The following is a 25297-nucleotide window of genomic DNA, read 5'->3' as shown; positions in this document are numbered from 1 at the left end:
CCCATTGTCTTTTCACAGAAGGCTATTTATATTGATTTGCATATTCAAAGAGGCGTAATTCTGGGAGGAGTTGGGGCGGGACAGAAGGCGCGTGCACGTGCGTTACTTTTCACGCTGATCGGGATTTATGTAGTGTAAGAACGTGAAAGTTTGCGTGCGCACAGATTCCTGCATCTGGATTTTTCTGTGCGTACGCACAATCCCGCTTTTGTGCTTACGCCATGTTATAGTGTGAGTTCTACGCACGGCGTTATACATGAGGCCCCTGAAGATTAAATTCTTGTTTTAATTCAGGAGGCACATATATTGCTGTGACAATGTTTATTTTTCCCTATGGTTCTTATACTTCAAACTGCAAATAAATAGGCTTCTGTCTGCAGATGTAAGAATATATTAAAGGGAATCTATGAAAGTATAGCACTTGCAGTCTTGTATCGGGAAATTTTCTCTTTTCTTACTTTCTGATTTGTCCCTTCATGTCTTATCTAAATATTAACAAGTTAGACATGTGTGCATGGCGTAACATTCAGGTGCACTCGGTGACTAAGTTAACTGATATGAAAGTTGGAGCATTTCACATTCTTGATTTACTTCATTCAAGAGACCGTTATTACATTTTTGTTATAATGAATCACATTCAAAAGCAATAGCGATAATAGAATGCGTTAGTAGACTGCATTAATTACATGTTTTTAGCAGCACTTTACAATGGAGTTAAAAATGGAGCACAAATAGGCCTGTGGAGACTCAACAGCTTACCCAAAAGATCATGCAAAAGACAATTTCCCCTCGGGGATTGATACAGTGTACCAAATACCAAAAGAAAATATGTATACCTGTAGCAAAGGACCACTGTATCTCTAGTATGTTCAGGACTTATCGTGTTTGCCACGGAGTGTCAGTCAGGACACTGGCAAATGATGCAGAGTATTCCACACAGTAGCTTAGTTTGAAATTGAACTTATTTATTTGGAGATATACACCTGCATTCGAATAGGTATAGGTGTATTTGTATTTGTGTGGTCTCTGTTCATCAACGCACACTTTTCTTAACTCAGTACACTACTGATTCTTAATTATAACAATAAAATGTTTCCCTTTGCGGATTGACTATTGCGACACTCGCGCACCTTCTTCACTTTTTAACATCCCATAATAGACACTCTCATGCATGCTGGGAGGTGCACCCTTAAATGTGATCCGTGTCTCTTTAACATTGATACCTCTCTAACAATACCAAAATACAAACACAGGAGATTGCAATTCAAGTGATGAGAAATGGCATTAATTGATGTGTGTTAGTGGTGGAGGGTGTGTGACTAATTGTTGTTCAATTGTCTTAAACATAGCATTCCTTAAAGTATACCCAACACAGTAGTATCCGATAATTAGCAATTGAAAATATCTACTAATACAAAATGACCAATACTAGCATAGAATCATTATCAACAGTACTCTATGAAAGGAGAAAAGGAGCTAAAATAAATTCCCCATCCAGCTATAAACTGTGGATTAGTTATAACACAGTAATTTGTTAAAATTATATACTGTAAATAAGTAAGAACTTGGAAAGGAACTGATTTATTGTATAATGGGAGTATGAATAGTGTACAATGGTTAAGAAGATCAGGGGCTTGCTGTGATTTTTGGTGTATATCTGGGACTGAAAGATCAGGAGCTGGGCGCCATCAGGGGCTTAACCCACTGAAGCCTCACATCTCCTGACACCACAGTCCATTTTTAACCCCAACCACTATTTATATCAGTTAGGGCAGCTGCACATTTCCCATGTTATTAATTAGCTGAAACACCATTTAGCTGCAGGTTGATAATGTCAGTTCTTTACAATAATAATCCACAGGTAATGTTTAATCCATTCAGTCTTATTGTAAGAAAGGCGCTATATTGCGCCTGACCTGGCACAGACTTGACACAGGAGACACGTATAAAATAAAAAGACTTTTATTTTTCTTCAGCTGGAGGGCACGTCTTCCCCGTAATCCCTCCAGCCACAACACAGTCCCAAGCACTAATCACTGAGTCACCACTCCTCCACAGCTTTGTCCTCCTTCCACCTGAATCTGGCCGCTAAGTGGTGGTCGCTGGCTCCCTTTTATCAGGCACCCAGAAGTGCTCCAGGTGGTTGATTAGCGACATCCGGGTAAGGTGAAACCAGTGCCCAAAAGGGGCCAGCCACTCCTGTTGCAGCACCCCCTGGTGGTGCCTGCAGAACCCCACAGAGCTGTACAGAACTCCAATCCCCATGAAGCCCTGGGGGAGTCTGGGGCACCGCTGCAACCCAGGGAGGCTGCCATCTAGCGTCCAGGGGGAGATACTGGGCTTCCCACCCTTGTCCCCCTGGCAGATGTAGTGAAGGGGCATCCCGGCCATCCGTCACACTTATATACGCTTAAATACTTACTTTCCCCTTCTTTTATTTCCAGAGAAGTGACTTTTTTGTACTCTATTAGTTAACTTACCTAAAGCAGCAGGAAAAGGTCGCTGCGGTGTGAGCTCTACCTGGCATTTCACTCACTTGCATTCGGCACTCAAGCAGCTGTCAGACAAGTAAAAGAGAAACATCTACAAAATATGTAAGTTCAAGCCACCACTTTCAAGTAAACTAATTCCAACATGAAGGCGCACAGCACATTTCTCTGCTTTAAGATGGACGGATTCGCAAATTTGTCAGTACTTTTCAATGTTTTAAAAATTCACACAGTGCGATCTCTTCTAAATATCTGAATTGTTCTGACAAATTTCTTTGAAGAACAAAATTAGTCTGCAGGGAGACGAGTTGTTTCATGCAGACAGACAGACAAGTGGGCTTTCTCAAAAGATAATTTGCACATTTTATGCAAATGCACCTAAAAATGGGTAAAGTCATCAACTTTTGTCTTGTTAGCATCCAAAACCAAGGTTTTTTTGAAAGCTGTTAATAAGAAACATATACTAATCAATAATTTCATCTGTAGCCTCTTCATAAGTGATAAGAAAATGTTAAGAAATGTCTTGTTATTTTTTCTTCAAAGAAATATAAATTAAACGCAAACAGGTAAGGTGAAAGTTATTTATTTTGGAAGAAGAGAAATAAAATGTATTTTCAAAAAGATGCTATAAATTACCCATTTCTCTTCAATGTGAAACACAATATTCTAATGCAGGTAGCTTCAGTTCTGATGTTACCACAAAGTGACAATGCCTTAGTTACTAGTGCTAAAAAGAAGTACATTTCTCTGGAATGAGTTTGTAGTACTAGGGTGTTGTACCATGTTAGCCATTATGGATGTAGATAGATAGATAGATAGATAGATAGATAGATAGATAGATAGATAGATAGATAGATAGATAGATAGATAGATAGATAGATAGATAGATAGATAGATAGATAGATAGATAGATAGATAGATAGATAGATAGATAGATAGATAGATAGATAGATAGATACTTTATTAATCCCAAGGGGAATTTCACATACTCCAGCAGCACTTTACTGATACAAAAAACAATATTAAATTAAAGCTTGATAATAATGCAGGTAAAAAACAGACAATATCTTTGTATAATGTTAATGTTTACCCCCGGGTGATGTAGTGAGAAGTCAAGTAAAATGACACCTTTTATTGGCTAACTAAAAAGATCTACATCTTGCCTGAAGAAGGGGCCTGAATTGCCTCGAAAGCTTGCATATTGTAATCTTTTTAGTTAGCCAATAAAAGGTGTCATTTTGCTTGACTTCTCATTACATCTGGAATGAGTTAAAAATGATTAAATGCCAGGCTTTGACAATTAAAACAGCTTTCAAAACAGAATGCACTGACAGACTAGGTACCAGTTCGAAAGTTCTACAACTGGGTCTATTACATTCTTCAGTTAGCCATTTGATAGCTTTCCTGCACATGGTTTATTCATGTAAACTTTACAAAATTTTTAAACAGGTTAACGGAGTTTTATTCTTATTTCTGTATTCAGTCAATGGTATTTCACAGTTATTCATGGAACACAATCTTTTCTTTTTGAGACAATCACATTTTTCCAGATGTATATGTTTTCGGAAGGTTACTGGTGAATAGTTAAATCCAACATACAACTGCAATGCTACATTGATTTCCCTAGCGAAACCTCTTTTCTATTTCAGAAGTGTCTAATTTTCACACCGTAGCTGAATGTAAAGCTTTGGGGTATCTCCTACAACAGCATATATGGTGATTGAATGCTAGCTTCCTTCATTGCTGAAATTGCCTTGGATCAAAATTGTTCAGTCAAGTCTGATGAGACATTGCACTAGCAATCTGTTTGGAAATAGCATCATGGCTCAATTCCAAAACTGTCAATTTGGCAAATTATATTGTTTTTATTGCTCACTTCTGTAAAAAGACATTGAGATGACTCAGGTTTTTTTTGTTGTTGTTTATTTAGCAATTTTTCATTTGTTATTGATTTGTATTTTTAGGGAGATTGGTTTTTGGGGAGGTACTGTAAATATCTTTAGTAAGCTTTACATTATAATACAGATTTATTTCTTCTCCTTCAAACTTATTTTCAAGGTGTTGTACGAGAATTTTCATCTGGCATCTGTACTACTTTCTATTTCAGAAACTGTTATCTCATCATATTATATTTTTGATTGTTTCTGTTCACTTCAACTTACAGTCATATGAAAAAGTTTGGGAACCCCTCTTAATTCTTTGGATTTTTGTTTATCATTGACTGAGCTTTCAAAGTAGCAACTTCCTTTTAATATATGACATGCCTTATGGAACAGTAGTATTTCAGCAGTGATATTAAATTTATTGGATTAACAGAAAATATGCAATATGCATCATAACAAAATTAGACAGGTGCATAAATTTGGGCACCCCAACAGAAATATTACATCAATACTTAGTTGAACCTCTTTTTGCAAATATAACAGCCTCTAGACGCCTCCTATAGCTTTTGATGAGTGTCTGGATTCTGGATGGAGGTATTTTTGACCGTTCTTCCATACAAAATCTCTCCAGTTCAGTTAAATTTGATGGCTGCCGAGCATGGACAGCCTGCTTCAAATCATCCCATGGATTTTCAATGATATTCAAGTCAGGGGACTGTGACGGCCATTACAGAACATTGTACTTCTCCCTCTGCATGAATGTCTTTGTAGATTTCGAACTGTGTTTTGGGTCATTGTCTTGTTGGAATATCCAACCCCTGCATAACTTTGTGACTGATGTTTGAACATTACCCTGAAGAATTTGTTGATACTGGGTTGAATTCATCTGACCCTTGACTTTAACAAGGGCCCCAGTTCCTGAACTAGCCACACAGCCCCACAGCATGATGGAACCTCCACCAAATCTGACAGTAGGTAGCAGGTGTTTTTCTTCCGCCATGCAAAACGCTTTTTGTTATGACCAAATAACTAAATTTTTGTCTCATCAGTCCAAAGCACTTTGTTCCAAAATGAATCTGGCTTGTCTAAATGAGCATTTGCATACAACAAGCGACTCTGTTTGTGGCATGAGTGCAGAAAGGGCTTCTTTCTCATCACCCTGCCATACAGATGTTCTTTGTGCAAATTGTGCTGGATTGTAGAGCGATGTATAGATGTTCTTGCAGGTCTTTGGAGGTGATCTGTGGTTGTCGGTAACCATTCTCACAATCCTGTGCATATGCTGCTCCTGTATTTTGCTTGGCCTGCCAGACCTGGGTTTAACAGCAACTGTGCCTGTGGCCTTCCATTTCCTGATTACATTCCTTACAGTTGAAACTGACAGTTTAAACCTCTGAGATAGCTTTTTGTAGCCTTCCCTAAACCATGATACTGAACAATCTTTGTTTTCAGATCTTTTGAGAGTTGCTTTGAGGATCCCATGCTGTCACTCTTCAGAGGAGAGTCAAAGGGAAGCACAACTTGCAGTTGACCACCTTAAATACCTTTTCTCATGATTGGACACACCTGTCTATGAAGTTCAAGGCTTAACGAGCTAATCCAACCACTTTGGTGTTGCAAGTAATCAGTATTGAGCAGTTACATGCATTCAAATCAGCAAAATTACAAGGGGACCCAAATTTTTGCACAGCCAGTTTTACACATTTGATTTAATTTCATACAACTAAATACTGCTTCACTAAAAATCTTTGTTTGGAAAACGCCCCAGTACTCAAATGTTCCTAGGGAAAAAAAGACATACTACTGTTATCTTTTTTGTTGAAAGTAGAGTAAATTAGTATGCATTTATTTAATTTAATGAATTATTTATTCCCAAATGTTTTCATATGAATAGTACAATGTGTTGTACTATGTGACAATTTTGACAGCTGGCATGGCAGTTCAATGGTTAGTGCTGCTTCCCTGAAGATCCGGCATCTTTGCTTTGAATCCCATGTCTGGTCATTGTCTGTGTGGGGTTTGCATTTTCCTCCTGCGTTGTGTGGGTTTTCCTCAAAGTACATTAATTTTATTAACATGTCCCCAAAGACATAATTGTTTGGATAAATGGCAATGTTTCACTTCCTGTGTGGATGGGTCCTGCCTCCAATCCAGGACTGAATCCTGCCTTGCACCCAATGTCACCTGTAAAGACTATGCCTGTATTGGATTAAGCAGGGTTGAGAATGTTATGTGACCATTTTTACTACTGATATTCTTTTATTATTCTTTTCATATTTGATATTCTACATTTTAAAAAGTGCTTGATGATACAAAGGAAAATAGCAACATGTGATGAAGGTGACCATGGGAAAGAAGAGCATGGAAAGATGAAAGCTGAGCTATAGGCAGGGCTACTGCATGGCACAGGGGTTTCAAAAAAGGAACACACATTCATCCATCTTTCAGATACTTGACCCCACCCTCTACTTAGTGCCAAATACTAAATCATCACTTCAGGGCCTTTTGAGCTCAGTAACTCAAGCTGGCTACACCCCCTTTCTCCATGTCCTCCTGTGCTTTTGACGCACCATTGATTTTGTTATTCCTTTTACCCTTGGTTTTGTCTAAACTATGCTTTTGGATCCGTGTTTGTTTTTCACTTTCCTTTGCCTTGCCGATTGCCTCCTAGCAGTTTTTTTCATCCAAACCTATCTCTGTATCCTCCAACAGCCAAACTTGCTATTTTAAATCTGAGTCAAAACCTAATGTTATTGTTGTTTTAAACTAGCCACCTCACTTTAGACAAGTCTAACACCTCAATTAAAGGGTGTTGGCCTGAAGATTCTCTCACTGGAGTTGGTTAATGCTGCTTTATTCAGAGCAATGTCATACTAGCACATAGCTTTTATTTATGCATTCTAAGGCAATATTACTACTGTCCCCTTTGCAGCTTGTGGTTCCTGAATATTCCATCCACGGCCTTATCTGTCTGATGTTTCTCTGTGCAGCGGAATGGGTGACTTTGGGCCTTAATATTCCTCTGCTCTTTTACCATCTGTGGAGGTAAGGATGTTTAAGTTCACGTCATTTGTTGACTCCCTGTCACCCTTTCTTCCGCCTCCTCACTGCATCTTGTATCTTTCCTTAAGGTTTTCTGTTTGACATTCAATCCATCCTTCTGCTTCCAGTTGCTAAGTTTAATGGGATATTCTTTTGTGCAAATAAATACTATTCACTCAAAAGCATTTAGTGTTCTTCTAGATTCTGCTTTAATCAAATCAAAACAGACAGCTCTACAAAATCACCTCTGTAATTGCACATGACTCATTTTTTTATCCTCCATTTTCTTGAGGAACAGTTAATTGAAATTTGTGTTTCTGTAATTTACATAGAAGGTGCAGTTTTTGAGCACTTTGCTAGGAACTGCCAGGGAATAAAGCAGAATTATAAAGGCAATATTGTCTTGAGAGAGATTGCCTAAAAGTACCGAAGGAAAGTTTCACTCTTTCAACAACAGCAGAGCAGAGTTTAATGACAATGCCCTTAAAATACTCAGGAGGCTTTCATGCATCCGATCTCTTAGGTTTTGAATTATATAAAAAAGTTTTAAAAAAATTGAAATAATACATTGGTTGATTATATAATTTCAATTACATTTCCTTTTAGAACAGAAGCTACAATTGTGGTTTCAGACTGACAGACATATAAGCGATATGTGTGTCTATGGAGATCAATGCTGTGTTCCAGTGCACCAAGCCGGAGAGAAGAACAAATTTATGTTCAGAAATTAGCTTGCAAAATGGCAAGTGAAAATGTGTCAAAGAAACAATCAGATGTTCTGGAAAGAAAATAATCTGTTTTGACAGGGCTACAGTGTCCTCCAGTGCTGCCCACATTCTGCCTACACTTTAGTTTGGAAGATGGGTTGGGGTGCCCTTTTCTTGGTGCCTTACATCTTAATTACTGAATAATATTGTGAATCAAAATAACAGAGAATTCTGTTTCATTGAAAGTGATTATAGGCAAGCTCAGCTGGAGATTGTTGATGACAACAATCTATTTAGCATAGCTTGTTGAGACAGAATTAATTAAATAATTAATATGTGTTTCTTTCACCCATACATGTATCCATTATTAAGCCCACTTAATCTATTTTAGGATTATAGGGCACAAGACAGAAAGCAGCCCTACACTGCACATCAGTCTATCACAGGGCACACTCATGCACCCACACTCCCATTATGGTAAATTTAGAGTCAACAAGTACAGTAATAGGCACATATTCAGGATGCAGGAGAGAAACAGAAGTGCTTGCAGGAGCAACCACGTGGGCCCAATGTGCAAACTCTATGCAGTTAGTGTCAAGCAAGGATAGAAATGCAAATAATATTACACTAAAAGCAATCATAGACAGAACAAAATATCCAGTACTTCAAAAAGATAAGGAAGGATGCCCTGTAGCTAACGATGATGCAGAAGCAAAAGGTGGTGTTTCCCACATAAGGAACAAGGGAAAGTATTTTAAAGAGTGAGCATCACAAATGAAGCAGTCACAGGTCAAGGGCTTAAAATTGGTAAGGACTTTGTGACAGGCAACCAGAGAGCTATTAAGGTGAATATCCATCCATCCATCCATTATCCAACCCGCTATATCCTAACTACAGGGTCACGGGGGTCTGCTGGAGCCAATCCCAGCCAATACAGGGCACAAGGCAGGAAACAAACCCTGGGCAGGCCGCCAGCACCTCGCAGCATTAAGGTGAATAGTATTTTGAAACTGATTCAAAATTACAGATAGACCAGTTCAGCCAGAGTAAGGGCCCTGAGTACATGTCAACGTTCAGTTCCATCCATCCATCCATCTAGTCATTTTCTGGACCTGCTTACTCCATCACATAGGGTCACATAGGTGCAGAGACTTCCAGCAGCACTGAGCATATTGTGTTAATCAACCATGGACAAAGCACACTTATACACACACTGACCTTACTGTATGATGGACAACCTGACCTGCATATCTTTGAGATTTGAGAGAAACCAGAGTATCTAGAAAAAAATTAAACCAACACAAAAGGAACATACAAACCAGACATAGAGAGGGTCTAGGTAAAGAATTTGAACACTGAATTCAAGAGTTGTTGAGCAGCAGTGATAACTTCAGCACCCTGTTACCCACGTTTTCTTCTATTTATAGTCAGGTAATAGAATTACAGCTGTCTAGGTGAGATGCAAGGTTTGGCAAAATATTTATTTTCACTATTGAAAGATAAGGATGACCACTGGAAATGTGCCTCATTAGATCTCAAAAGCAATATTGGTAAAATACTGTTCAAAAAATATTGGCTACCCTTTGGTCTCTTCTTTAAATTTATGTGAACAGCAGTGGATCAAACCTGCTGTACTCCCAGGGTTTTCAACAGCAGTTTGTGAGACTGCAACAGTGAATTGACATTCTGCTTGTTGAAGCACCTTAGATACGTACAAACACAAAGCATACTCTCCACCTCTTTTTGTTTTTACTTTCTTTAAATTTTACTTTTGTGAAATGATCAGACTCAGCACACTTAAAAAAAGGTTTGGGGCAGCCACCCGTATAATTTCCCTGGCTGCAATGGGTTTTGAAAACCAAGAGAGATGCATCCTTGATGAAGTCCAAAATAAGACTGAGGGTTCTTGGAAAAAAGGCTGCTTTAAATGCCAAAAGAGGAAGTGATGTAGTAGACCAGGAAGTGACGTGTTTCTTGGGCTGGAACCGGAAGTGACATGCTTCTGGGCAGTAGCATAGCGTGGGTGTCAGCCGCCCGGGGTGGAGGAAAATTCCGCTGCCCCCTTATTTAGGTATGGTTCAAATTTTTACAAGATATTATTATTATTTATTGTGAAATTTTGCCACCCCCTAAAAGTGCCGCCCGGGGCAGGCCGCCCCTGCCGCCCCCACTACGCTACGCCACTGCTTCTGGGCGTCAGAACTGGAAGTGACATGTATCCAGGATCCAGAACCAGAAGTGACGTTCGTACGGGCGCTGGAACCGGAAGTAACGTCTTCAGGGTTGAATCAGGCAGGTTTTTCCATTTTTTGTCTGCAGAGACAACAGAAGAAGGTTTAGCGCACCCCGCCACCCCCTGGCCTGACGTGGAATTACATTCACTTGGTCCATACAGCTCTCTCCTATTCGCATGTGTATGACACGCTCAAATTGTACACCTCTCTTAGGCCTCGATCTGCAATCTTGATATGATGTGAAGCACCATGGTAGCCAAGGAATGAGTTATTGTAAGGTAGGACACTGAATAATGAATGAGAGAGGAAGGACGGTCTTAAATTCAAAAGCTCAGTCTCATATGAGGGCCATCACAGTCATCCATGAGAGGATTTTCCATGAATAATTTATTTAGCAATATTTTAGAAAAATACATGTGTTTGGGATGTTGTAGGCATAATATTGAATACCCAACATTTAGATTACGTGACACAGTAATTGAAAAATTTTAATGGGTGTTTTGGTATTGTTTGCTCTTGTTCAACGTTAGGCCCCATTGAAGCTTGTTCTGTCAGGAAATTTGTTATATCTATTCTCCATAAAAACATGAGATTAAAAAATTTTCAGCCATCATTAGTAACAGTATGGGGTGAGTGACTGATACAAAAATTATTATTTTTGGGTGGAGTATGTCTTTAAGCAAACTGCATATCCAAGATATTCTTCCATTCCCTGAGACCATTCAGTACAATAATAGATAATGTCATGCTAAGCAGATTGACATGTTACCTAGTATTCCTGAAATTAGACTGATTCTGAGGATGATTAAAGCCAATTAAAAAGCTCTCATCATGAAGCGGCAAGTCAAGCAACCGTGACAGTTGAATTTGAGTTTAGGAAGGGGATTAAATTCACTGATTCACTGAACCTGATATATTCTCAGCTTTTCAAAACCATGGATACTATTTATCTTACTGATCTTTTGATAGTCAAGAGCTTTCATACTCCCAGCTGAGACTCATGTGCTCTTTCCTTTTACCACATGCTTGATGTTCAGAATACTATTTTTAAAATTAATTTCTATAAATTGCAATCCAGTTTCAATATGTATGAAATTCAGTATATAGAAATGCATTTGTCATTTGTGTTCTGTGTTTGCATCGGCGTGACACTTCAGTAACAGATTGCTCTCTCTGACCTGGTAGCATCTGTCCTCATGTTCCTGCAGGTATTTCCATCGTCCGGCAGATGGTTCAGAAGTGATGTATGATCCAGTAAGTGTAATGAATGCAGACATCCTCAACTACTGCCAAAAAGAATCTTGGTGCAAACTAGGTTTCTATCTTCTCAGCTTCTTCTACTACCTGTATAGGTAAGTGATATATAGTAGATTACTTTTGACTGCTTGAAAAAATGATTTTTTTGTTGGTGTCAGTCAATGTTAATTTTGTTAGATTGCTTCTTTTGGTTACCATTATGGTCTAGCTTGTGGTACATTTGTCATTTTTTATAAAGCATGATTTGTAGTAGATATAATCCCAAATGAATACAGTACAGCAAATTCAAAATGGATTGATGTATGTGTAAGGACTTGAAATATGAGTTATGGATCAGTAAAGGTTAAGTAGAATGTATGAAAAGGTAGCTTTCTAGGTGCAAGTGCCACCTCTTTTTTCCATTCTTGTCAATAAGTTGTAGTTATTAATCAGTCACTCATCCATCTATCAATTCCTGAACCCAGTTATTCCAGTGAATTGTCAAGAGAAGCTGTAGCTTATTCTACCAGCATCAGGAAGCATGAAGGCCTATCTTGGATTGCACATCAGTCCATTACAGGAAATGCTCACAAACTCATGGTCACTTTTGTGGAGGCCAATTTAAAGATGCCAGTCAGCCTAACATGAACATCTTTGGGATTTTGGAAAAAAAAAAAGCAAAGCACTTTGAGGAAGTCCAATGATCAGTCAATTCATTTTAATTTTTTGATGAATTTCATAAAGGGAACCAGAACAGAGTGCTATTTATAATAAAAACTATGTACAGTGGAACCTTGGTTTGCGAGCAAGTTGGTTTACGAGTGTTTTGCAAGACGAGCAAAAATTTTTAATAAATTTTGACTTGATAAACGAGCGAGGTCTTGCAGTACGAGTAGTATGTATACGCTTTGTCTGCTGAGTGTCATGTGATCACAACTGAGCTGATGGTTCTTCGCTCTTTCTCGCTGCGGGATTGTGGGCAATCGTCTCCTATTCTCCGTCTGAGTCGGCGTGCCTCACTCATATAGTTAACATCCATACGAGCGTATAGTGTTTACTACAGCATTAGCATTGTGACTGTGTGTGCTCTCGCGTATGTGTGTGTGTGTGTGTGTGTGTGTGTGCTCACGCGTGTGTGCTGTGACGTTCGAGTCCCTGTCTTGCACCCTAAAACTCTAAGCTGAGTCAGTACTTTAGCAACACCAGCTTTATTCAGCTTGAAACAGCAACAGTGCGGTTTTTTATTGTAGCGGGATCTGCCATTCTCCTATACACAGACACAGCAGTCAGGCAGGGCCCTGCGCATTTATAATGTTCCTTGTTCCTTGTATCACCCATCGATGGCAGGCGCTTATAGCATGTCCACGATCTTTTCGGATTCGCTTTTACGGCGAACTGCTACAGCGCTGGGAGACTGCGATTGCTTTGGGACGCTCTTCCGCATGTCATCCTGTTGGGTGAAATCCTACAAGAGTTTAGAAACTCACTCACACCAGCCATGATTCTTTTCAAAGGTAAAGTGCAGGTTAATTTGTTTTATGTATTTTTACTTTATATTTTGTATTAATCATTTCTATATGAATAGTTTTGAGTTGTGGAACAAATCATCTGAGTTTCCATTATTTCTTATGGGGACATTCACTTTGATATACGAGTGCTTTGTACTACGAGCAAGTTTCCGGAACGAATTATGCTCGCAAACCAAGGTTCCACTGTATGTGCAAAGTACGTGGAATAAGTTATGCATTTTGGCAGACAGTTGTACTATAGAACTGTTAAATTCTTGAATCAAAAATATTTTGAAATAAGAAGTGACTAAGGATTTACAACTACAAAATCCAGGGCTAAACAACCTCTTCTTGTCAAAACATCTCTTATTTTTCATTGCGATCCAGCTTGTCATCCAAAGATGTTGCGTATTAGTCCATATTACACTGAAGGTTTTCAGAACCTTGAACTGTGCCTTGAGTATTTTAATTACTGACATTAGCTAACTGTGGATACTACTATCTATGTTTTCAGATTTCAAAGTATAACTACGCTAAATTTCTATTAATTATTAATATTTTTTTATGCTTTGTTCCAACAGCATGGTATATACGCTGGTCAGTTTCTAAAAGGTGGAAGCTATTCTCTGGATCCAAGACACAATTTCAGAAACTTCTTATTGAAAAACAGAAAAAAAAAACTCCTAATTTACTGGCCTCTGAGAAAGCAGTGATGGGGCCAATATGTCCTCAGGGAAAGGTGAAAGGGACAAATAACAAGACAAGGACAAACAAATGAATGCCTAGGACATGCCAAGCAGGACTATCAGGCAGTCTGTACCCCAATTCTGCTGCCAATACCTGAGGACGTCTGGTATCCTGTATACTCCTCCACCCTTTTCAAATCTGCAATCAGACAACAATGGAGTATAGCTAAGCCTTTCTATTTAGCAATTCACCTGGCCATGATGTCTACATTCAACCTGTACAATTACATTGCCACACTGATGGATAAGGTAGATGAAGAATCATTCTACTTCATTGTTTCAGGAGTTCCTGGGGTTAGATGCTGGTGCGTCAATGCTATTTCTCAGTCAACTGCACTTTAATTGTTTGTATCAAGACAGCTCAGCTTATTTCAACTGCAGGGCCATGCTCAACAACTGTAAAAGGAAATGCACTAATTGCTACACTCCCAGTCTCTGTATGGCCTCTAGTGGAAATTACCTCTAGCATAGATTTTGGGGTCATTGATTTCTGTACCTTGCTTTTGTTATTGGGACTTGTTGGACAGAAATAAACAGGGACATACACAGTAAAAATGGGAATCTGACATCTCGAAGCACAAACAACAGAACATGCTAGATCTGAAATTTCCTCATGATTCTTTTTCTTGTAGAGCACCATTGGTTAGTTTTGGTAAGTCAAACAGTTTGTAGGGAAGGGCAGTGCTGAAACAGTAGAGCATTAACAGGCACAACACTGAATATGTAGACAGGTAATTAAAACACTAGTTTAGAAGATGTAACAGGGGGAATGTCACTTGCACCAAAAAACCTCAGCATTTGAGGCGTGGACAGCATTCCACATAATATGAGTATCTTAAGTGAGTCTTGTGAACTGTCAAGGGGTCCAGGACTAATTACTAAGACTCCCTTAAGGCAGAAGCATACATCTGAAAAAAAAAGCCTGGTCTCATTATTAAAGAGTGTGTGTTTGTGCACATCACTCTCTTTTGAGGTTTATGTCCATTTCCATGGACAAAAATGGTTGTGTTTTATTGTCAGACTGCCACAAAAAAAGAAAGGAAAGGTTATAACATCTATTAAAGCTTCAACATTATCTATTAAATTTCTCCATATCCTTTGGCCCCTTCAAAATTTTTATGCCTTCAAGTCCAAATTTTAAAACAAGGGAATTAGCCTTTGTGCTGTTCTCAGCTATTCTTCTAATGCTTCTTTCTACAGCTCACTTGTGCTTGCATTATTAACTGTACTTTTAACATAATGTTGTTTAATTTGTATTTCATTGTCCAGCACATGTACAATAATGGCCTCTTTGCATTTCCATTCAATTACTTAAAGCATACAGAGCTTGCCAAATTTATACAAGGATTTCAACGACTATAATTCACAAGTGAATTTAAGGACGAGTTTCATTTCATATCTTTGTTACACTTTATGGTTTTCTATGTGCAATAATTTCTATGTGTTACTGTATTCTCTCACTTGGATATTAAGAAAAACCTACTGTGCTAAATGGAAATTCAGGGTAATATTGCATATTTGACTGGCAAGCCCTATATAGAGAAAAGAAGAGGTTCAAAATGTATGTGTATGCACAATAGGTTCTTGGTGAGTGTTACTTGATGCATTCACAGCAAACTGTTAAAATTGTTTACAAACCAGAATATTTATTTTATAAATACTATATTGTTGCTGTCCTTTGCAGAAAACATAAAGAAAAATCAAAGTTGTTCAGAAATGAAAATACACAGCCACTCATGTATGCTGTAAGTTAAAAACATAAAAACACAAAAATCCTACTCAGAATTTGAATCACATTTTTCAGTGATTTTTAATATGATGTCCAAGTCAATCACCAAATGCCTGGCATCACAAATTCGATTTTTGTGTTATTTGCTACTTACTTTCAAAGCCAATCGCCCATTGTTACTCTTCAAAGGCTTTGGGAGCTTACAGGATAAAGGTGAAAATCAGAAGGCATTCATGTAAAAGAGTGGAAACTCAAATAAAAATCTCTAAGCATCCTGCTCACAGTCCTGCCTTAGCACATGGTGATTTGTGAAAGCTGAAAAAAGAACTTGCAGGACAACACTTGGCAAGCAAATGATATGAGAATAATCCACATGCTCAATCTTCGTTACATAATTTCATCAAATATTTTAAGACGTTTGTATAAAAATGTGATCATAGATTGAAACAATGCATATTTGGCTGGGAGATAAAGTACTCTTTCATATTTTTATCTTATTTATAAAAGGCTTTGTATTTTGCTTTTTGAACAACTCTTTATATATAAAGTCATAGGAAAAGTAAATGCAACCTCCTTTCTATGGTTTTACACATCTAGACATAAAGAGCAATTATTCAGTCATCATCAAGTCCTAAAATTAGATAAATCTCACTTTAGGTGACAAGCAATATATAGCAGACTTACTTTATCACTTTTTTTTCAACAAATAAGACAAAATCCCGAAGCCATGAGTAAAAAAAAAGTAAGTACACCCCACAATTCAATAATTTGTAGAGCCATCTGTAGCAGCAATAACTTAAAGCAATCATTTCCTGTAGGAGTTTATCTCTCTCATTAGACAAATTGTGGTTACTTGCTCTTATTCCATGCTGTTGTTTAGCTGAACAGCACTCTTCAATTCCCAGGACACCATCTCCACTGGGTGGAGATGTGGATTTTGACTTGACCATTCCATACTCTTCATTCCTGTGACTTTTTAGCCATCTGTTGATTTACTGGTGTGCCCATCCTTTTTGCCCTGTGACGATAGATACTAATTTGAATAAAACGTAGTTCATTGTGGACTGAATAATTGTGGAGTATCCAAGTCTGACAGCTTCAAAACAACTCTAAATCATTATTCCTTTGTGAATGTGGTTATGAGGTTCTTGTGACGATACACTGCATTTGGGTTTTGCCAAAGATGCTGTTGTACCTAACAAATAAACAACTCCACTTTGTTCTGTCTTTGCTGGAGGTATTTTTCTAAATGTCTTGTGGTTTATTTAGGTTCTGCCATTCTATAGTGTCATTTTTGCATAGAAGGGTTTTTCTCCTGACTACAGTACCATGAAAGCCATACGTCTTAAGTCTTTTTGAGTTTTGTAACACTAGTGTGTTGTCAGAAGCTTGTAGAACTCTTGATGTTGTCATTGGTCTTTTTGCATTATCTTTTCTAGCATCATTCAGTCTGATCTTTGGATGATCTCATTTTGGGGCGCCCAGTCCTTACAAGATTGTTAGGTGCCTTTAGTGTTTTCTGAAGTCCTTCTCATTGCAGAATAAAAACTTCAGATTTTTTTTTTTAAATGACCTTCTGATCCTTCCTAGCTTGATCAGCAAGAACAATTGCTTTTCTAAGTTTGTTTCAGATGTCTTTTGTCCTTGACATTGTACTGTGTGACCACCAGGGGGCACACAGCTCCCCAAACAAACTGACACAACAGACACAGAGCCCAAGTTCAGCATACAACAAACAGGTTTATTATACATGGGGAAGCGCTTGTCTTGTTTCCACTATGCAGCACAGTACAATAAGCACAGTGACTACAAAGACCTTTCTCTTCTGTCTCTTGTCCGCCTCTTTTCCTCCTCCCACAAGCTTCGTCCACTTCCTCCCAGCTCTTGCCCTCTGAATGGAATGAGGCGGCTCCTTTTATAGAGCACCCAGAAGTGCTCCAGGTGTTCCACAATCTCCTCCTGGCTGCTCTTCCAGGTGTGGAAGCCGCCCTGCAGAACAGTGCTCAGCCGTTGTCCATGCACCCCCTGGCAATGGCCACCAGCCCCATCAGGGTTGAGCTTCCAAACTCCAAACCCATAGCACCGTATTAAGCCAGGGGGCTGCCCTCTATCATCCTGTCCCCGTGCAAGTTAAGCTCCTTGCCCGGGTCCTTCCTTTGCAAAGGAGTCCCTGCTGGGTAAGAATCCCAGAAGCCCATTACAGCTGCTAAAAAAAAGTAGAATGCTGTATAATGGACTGAGAGAGGGTCGGCTTTTATAGAGAACTGGCATTACTGAGTAAACATAATGAAATGCACTTGGTTAGCAACATCTGACTAATAAGACCTTGCAAATGAGGTGAAATCAGAAAGTTTGTATTCTCTTGCACATGCATGTTGCAGTAAATAAAAAAATGAGAAAATAAAATCAGCTAAGGGTAATTTGAAATTAAACTTATCTAATTTTAGGACTTAGTGTTGGACTAGATGATTGTTAGTATTATAAAACCATAGAATTTAAAATGGGTGTACTTACTTTTTTACATGAGTGGATAAGTATTATGCTATATATGTATACAGTAAATATCTATATTTTGTATGTAAGTGTGTATATCTATATATATACATATATATAGAAATTATATATACTGTATATATATATATATATATATATATATATATATATATATATATATATAAATATATATATATATATATATATATATATATATATATATATATATATATATATATATATAAAATTATAGATAGATTGAAATATATATGCAGTATAATATCTAAATGATGGGGAGCAACTCTGTTTGACATTCCAAGCTGCAGACCTCCAAATATTTAAACAAATATATATTTTCTTTATTTAACAAAAATTAATTTAATTTAGGATTTTAACTTTATCATAATAAAAACAAACCGGGCAATTCCCATGACCTTTCAGACCTGACCGTCTCACATTATGTCTCACTAGTGAGATCAGTTAGTCTATTGCCCACTGACGTTCCTCCAAAAAGAGTTCTCTCAAGGGACTCAAATTCATTCTTGCTTTCTCAGAAAATTGTGGCTGCATTACGTCGCTGACTGATGAGCTTTTGTCCCTACTAAAGCTCTCCTTTGATAACTCAGTAGGGCCCTTTTTTAAAAATTTCTTCAAGGAGTTGCTTTTGAAGAAAGGCCCCTAGAGTCACAGTCTGAAGGAACCATCTTGAGAGTATACCCTCTGATGGCCCTAGATGTTACTGCACTCCCAATTCCATATGTTTAAAGGACCAGATATCCTGGGTTACTTCAGGGCTAGTAAGTGGCAGCCACAACACTGTAGATCTCCTTGAAGCCACCTACCATAGTGGACTGGAGAATGCAATAGGTGTCCTGCCCTTCTATCAGAATTCCTGGTAATGCATTCTGGTGCCTTGAGGGAATCGACTGCCTGTCCAAAAAGTGCTCTGTATTGACACTGGTCATGGCCACATATTAGGCCCCGTCCTTTTCACCATAGTTTTTCTTTCACTGGTGCTTACCCCATCAACAAATGGCCTCTGTCAGGATTGCCCATTGACTTATATCCTGTCATCCAATCCCTGACAAATAAGCAATTAACTTTACATATGAAGTATTGAAGTATCCATATTTGTTCCAAATTATGGTGTTGTTCAAGATTGATGTTGGTTAAATGGAAAGACAAACATAAATTCTTTTTTCTTATTTTTGTAATTCTCATTGGCAAATTTGTCATCCACAGTGTCAATATTCGGGGCTCTGCACAAGCTGTTTATATGTGGTTTCTACTATTTTGTATTAGACATTAGAGAGTGATATTTTCAAAATAAATTCTGAAATAAAAATAGGGATTGTGTACTGCAAGAAAGAAATATGTTGTTGGTTTTTACAGCACAATTAGTAATTTCTTCAGAAAACAAAGGACCAATTATGTCAGTGTGTTTGTTTACATGTTGCTAATGAATATATTTTTATTTCTTTGGTAAGGAGTCAAGGTACTTATTGAGAAAGAAGAAAATGCATTACTGTGATTAGTAGCAAATGAGATGCACACATTTTGTACCAAATAAGTAAACTACTGTAACAATCCTTCTGCTCTTCCTGCTGTAGAGTGAAAGGTTGCAGGTTCACATCCAGAAGGAGAACAATATGTGGGCAGGAGGGGTGCAAATCTGTTAAAATAGGGACAGATTAAAGTAAAGATGTTTTCTAACTTGGAACAGGTCGTTAAAACATAAATCTTGTTCCTCCCCTTATGTGATATTCATTCTACAAACAACATGCAAAGGTTCATTTGAATTTTGGAGCTTGTCCAAATATATTGATAGACTGTGGGATTCATTTTGTTTTAATGGGCAAAATCTAACAAAAAGACAAGTCAATTGGACATTTTGTAGATTTTCAGGAAAGAAAAAATTGCAAACCTTGCCTATAAAAAATCAATAACACAGCTTTTTAGACGTTGATGGTGTTGCAGCCAAATTGAAAGAATGAATTTTTTAAGCCCATCTTTACTGATCTCAGCCTGGGGAGACATGCTGTTCTCTAAACTGCACAGTTTATACTTGCAGATTAGTCTGGGAAGTAGAAACAGGACATGACCAATCTCTCCAGAGTGACACATGTTAGCAGTGACATTTACACATTCCGTTTTCTATTGAAAGATGAGAACAAGATGACAAATCTTTCTGTGAATCATTTTTTATGAAAACAAATGAGAAAAACACAAAAGAAATTTATACAGAATTTGTTCATTTTTGCTAGATTCTTGTGAACAGGACCACAGAAAAAAAAAAAGTTTACAAAAAGTGTGGAAAAATTTGCCTGGCAGACAGCTCATTAGCTACATTGTTTGACACAAGAAGTAAGTGCCTGACAACCAGTCTGTATTTCTGGAAATTTAGTTATTCTGCCTGAACCTGATCGAAGGCCTAAATTATATCAGATCATTTTACTTTGAAATTTAACCCCCTCTGAACTTGTAAAAATAAATAAATAAAATACTGTGGTGAAGCTATAGCAGCCATGTCTTTCAGGAAGCTGAAAACACTAACCCTGACCTGGCTGTATCTCAGCTTGGGTGGTAATAACTGGGAGTGCTCTGTGTTAAATGTCAATATGTACCTAAAAGCAGGGGATATGAGATTGTGTGCTTGCAGATTTCTGAAAACCAGATAGAAAGAATTCTTATCTGAACAGTCAAGAAATTTTTTTAATAATGGCCTCCAATATGTTAAGCAGTTGGACATGAAAATAATGTGCCTTGAAGGTGACATGCTAGAGACGTGTTATAAGTGAGGCGCCTTCACAATTTCTTGGCTTGATTTAGTGTAGCTGCACACAGTGATAAGAATCATATGGTTCCTTACCTACGTTTAAACATGGCTGGAGTCTGCTTATTAAATGCAACACATTTCAGGCAAGCTGCTGGAACATTTGCATGAGATTTTAGTCCAGACAGATTCAACGGTAGTTCAAGCACTGAGATTTGTGTGAACACCCGCTAGATGCTCAAATGCAATAGGCAACATTTCAAGACATGAGCTACATTGAAAAAAGAGGTGCAATACAGATAATCTTAATTATTCACTCAATGCTGGCTTCTGTGCTTCAATTTATTTTGCTGTCCAAGCCAAGAATGGAAAAGATACTTTCCAAGGCAAACACTGAAGACAATCGACAAAGTCAGAGGTAGACGGGGTGCAATACTGTCTGTTTCCATCCAAGAACACATTTGTCATAAATCATGTCAAAACTCAAAGCGTGAATTAAAAAATAATTCTTTGTAAATGTCTTTTATAAATTATGTGATTTCTGGGTCACTGTACCAAACTATGTTTCAAAACTGTTACTAGTTTGTACTTAAATAAACAAGCCCTATATTAAATATAATAAAATAGAAGATGTGTCATAAACGTTGCTGTGCTGCTATCATTTACTGTACCAAACGCCCACACACATAAACACACATTCATTCACAGCCATGCCGGCTGAGACAAGCACATTGAGTTGCATACTCCCACACATATATGCACACATGGCTCTTGCCTGCTGTGGTTGCTCATCTCTTCTGGCAGAAGGTAAAAGAAACGGAGAAACAGGCAGCTGGACCTTCAAACAAGAAGAACGTACGGCATAGAGATAAATATCAACCAATGGTGCCCTGAAGCAATAACTGTGACTGTGTTCTAGTGGATGCTTACAGTACATACTGTGGAATTGCTACTTAAAAGAAGGCTTTCAAATTTCATTAACACCTGCTTCAACATTTGACACTCTGCATCCCTACATTACATAAATCTGCATTTTTTTACAAAGAAAGTGAACTGAACACAGGATTCAACAGCTTTGTTTTGCAGATGTATCCTATGAATATCTTAAATTCAATGCACAATGTGAGGTTTGAAACTTCAATGTTCACCCTATGAAGAGGACCCGGTAGTCATAGAGAGCTGGTCACTATCTACATCCAAAGAGTGTACAGAAGCCACTAAGAAGGCTAACAGAGTGTTAGGTTATATATCACAATGTGTGAAGTACAAGTCAAAGGAGGTTATGCAGAAGCTTTATAACACACTAGTGAGGATTCATCTGGAGTATTGTGTGCAGTTTTATACTCCAGGCTACAAAAAACAAATATTAGCACTGGAGAAAGTCCAAAGAAGAGCAACTAGCCTGATTCCAGAACTGAAGGGGATGCATTATGAGGAAAGATTGAAGGAGTTTTTAGTTTAAACAAATGGAGATTAAGAGGTGACATAACTGAAGTGTTTAAAACTATGAAAGCAAATAGCACAGTGGATGCAGGCTATTACCTGAAAATGCATTCAACAAGAACACAGAAACACATATGGAAAGTCGTTAAGGGTAGATTTTGAACAGTAGATACATGGAATAAAATAATAAGTAGTGTGGTAGGAGGTAGAAAATTAGGGCAGGGTTTGTTTTTTTAACTATGGGTTGCGTGATGTCTGAACTTGGGCTGCACGGGGTCGTGAAGTATGATAGTACCGAATGAGAAAGGGCTGCAGATGGTTTACTTAATGCCTCACGATGGGTGCTACTTGCAAGGGAAGAACAATCCCCCACAGATATAGATCATCGGTAATGCTCCGATGGGGATGGCTGACGATTGGTGTCAGTTTCATAAGGAGGATGGATCCCCTGGATGACGCTTGCAAGTCATATGTTGCATGAACGATCAATTTTCCATCTATGCTGGTCTGTAACTTTGTAAGTCATTTTAAATATAATAGTTCAACAGCAGCAGAACAGGACACATGCTATACAGAGCTCCAGATGCATTAGAGATATTTTGTTTTTTTGTTTTTTTTTAAATTTGGTCTGTAAGATGTCTTATTTTAAGAATATCTTTAAACTATTTTGGAATTGTTTCCTACAATGCTGATGTTTTTCTGAGATTTTTCAGGTAAGAAAGGCAGAAGTTTTGAGGTAAGGTAAACGCCTTCTAAACATGGCGCTAGAAAGTGGTAACGTTTTGCATATTGATTAGCACATGCAAGGAAGAAATTAACTGTACTCTGTACACATAGCAATAATGACCCAATAAACCATTTACACTGAAAAAGCACCAGTGATAACAGTTACTTAAATGGCAATGATTTGTCAGTTACTGCTATGCACTGTCACCTTAGCAATGGCTGTGTTTGGTCTTAGTAAGACAGTGAGTGTCACTTACTGACAAAACGTTAACAAAGGCTTTGTTTGTGTTAAGACCAAGTCACATGAGTAGACTTTTCCATCGACTTTCAGGGGTAGCATTCATTTACATAATCTTAGTGAGCTGAAGGTAGTCAGCTGTGTGATCTTGTAATTTTAATCCCATGACTAGTCTACAACTCAAACAGGTTTGATTTTGTTTTTAGCAAAGTGCTTACAATGCAGTATTATGAAATAAGTAACATAGGTGTTTTCGAACATACAAACAGAAGAAAAGGTCATCCTTTTATGTCTTGTGTTTTACATTCTCTTAGAACATTTCAACATTAGAACTGCACAGAAATGTTCCAGAAATATAAAAGAAATCATATCCTGAGAGAAAAACATTTCTAAAATGAACTTCTCTTTACAATTTTATTCCAAGTGTAGACCTACACTCTTATAACCTGAGCAGCCCAGTACTGGGCCAAGCAATTGTTCAAAAATCTTTCACCATATCAGACAGGTGAACTATACCACACAGCAACCCAAACAATACCTTGTTTGCAAGTGACGGGCATCGACTTCACACTACTAGCAATCAAATTGTTACAATATATACGCCTAACTTTAACTTTGGTATGAAACCACACTTGTGGTGTTTCATAAATTGTCACCAAAAACATTTGAAAAAATCATAGTAATTATTCTGTTTAAGGAAAACTCAAGTGTTGTGCATCAATTAAAAAGTATCGACCAATAGATTTAAACCATTGTGATGAACGCTTCCACCAACCGAGCAAATGCGAGCTATAGGATGAAAACTGGAAACAGCATTACACCACTCTTCTGATTTTTCATGTGTTCTTGCATATTACTTCACAAAACAACAGTAAATACCTACAAGCAAGTCATCAGTACTTACAGTTGACTCTCCTGATCAAAACAAGTCCAGGAACATTATTATATGATGTATCAATTATGAGATATCCTCCAAATAAGCTGAGTCACAAGGTAACCTTTGGTAAGTACCACCTCACATTTCTGGGTCATTAGCTCTGACTCAATAGGTCACACACTCACAAACTTTATACCATTGGATGGCAGCAACTGTGACGTCTCCAATGATACGTAGATATCTATACATGGAAATAATGAGGCACAGCTGATGGCATGTGTAATGAAAAAATACACTATTTGAAGCAGGAACAAATAATGTAAATAGTTTCATATAAATGTGTAGGTGAGGTAGGTGGGTACTTGGGTGTAAGAGTGTGTTAGGAGATGGAGTTTAGAGTTTGTATATGATTTACTGTTTTATGTGCAATAAAATTGTTCTGAACCTGAATCCCTGTTTGGAGAGATTTTAGGATGGGGAACATATACCTGTAGTCCAACAGAAGTCTACAACAAAAAACTAGACCACCTCAGACAAACTGGTTTCAAACTCAAGAGGCAGACATACAGCCTGCACAACCTCAAATGTAGTGTAAAGGCTTGGAAATTACAATTATCAAATGGAAAATCCCAGAAAAAACCTCTGGCCCCAAAAAAACTAAATAAAACTAAATAAAATTCCTTTAATAATTAAATACTTATTAAGCAAATTCAAAAATATTTGTACAAAAACCAAGACAGGAGGTTAAAAAAAGGAAGAAAAAATAGGATTGCTTAGTTAAATGAGCAAGGCCAAAAACAGAAACCAGATACAGCACCTTAAATCAATAGCAGGGGATCAAAAACAGAAAATCCATAGTCAAAGAAAGAACAATTGAAAAACAGGAACAAATCTCAATGGTAAATCGTCTTCAGTACTGCTGGGTGCAAGTGCCCCTGATGCAACATTAGGTAGCCCACCTCCTGAGGCCCCATAAAAAAGGACAGGGCACAATACTAAATACATACATTAGAAAAATCTCGTAAAAAGGCGCTATATATGCACCTGACCCGACACGGATTGGACACAGAGGCACACGTATAAAATAAACAATCTTTTATTTTCTTCAGCTGGAGGGCACATCTTCCCCATGTCCCCCAGCCACAACACAGTCCCAAAGCACCAACACACCAA

The 25297-nt window shown here is 37.9% G+C and overlaps 1 protein-coding gene across 1 annotated transcript in view; it reads left to right on the top strand.

Annotated features, from left to right (window-relative positions):
- The window catches only part of cnih2 (cornichon family AMPA receptor auxiliary protein 2), a 178280-nt gene extending 160075 nt beyond the window's left edge, over positions 1–18205 (top strand). Inside the window, exons 4-6 of the mRNA XM_028804424.2 lie at positions 7305–7417; positions 11564–11707; positions 13681–18205. Coding sequence (XP_028660257.1) covers positions 7305–7417; positions 11564–11707; positions 13681–13708 — 285 coding nt within the window. The 3' untranslated portion in view covers positions 13709–18205. The remainder of the gene's footprint in view (positions 1–7304; positions 7418–11563; positions 11708–13680) is intronic.
- The last annotated feature ends 7092 nt before the right edge of the window (positions 18206–25297 follow it).

The sequence above is a fragment of the Erpetoichthys calabaricus genome, chromosome 1 (genome assembly GCF_900747795.2).
Source record: "Erpetoichthys calabaricus chromosome 1, fErpCal1.3, whole genome shotgun sequence".
NCBI classification, from domain to species: domain Eukaryota; kingdom Metazoa; phylum Chordata; class Cladistia; order Polypteriformes; family Polypteridae; genus Erpetoichthys; species Erpetoichthys calabaricus.
Note: the sequence above shows the minus strand (reverse complement) of the source record. Positions and strands in the feature narration are given on the sequence as shown.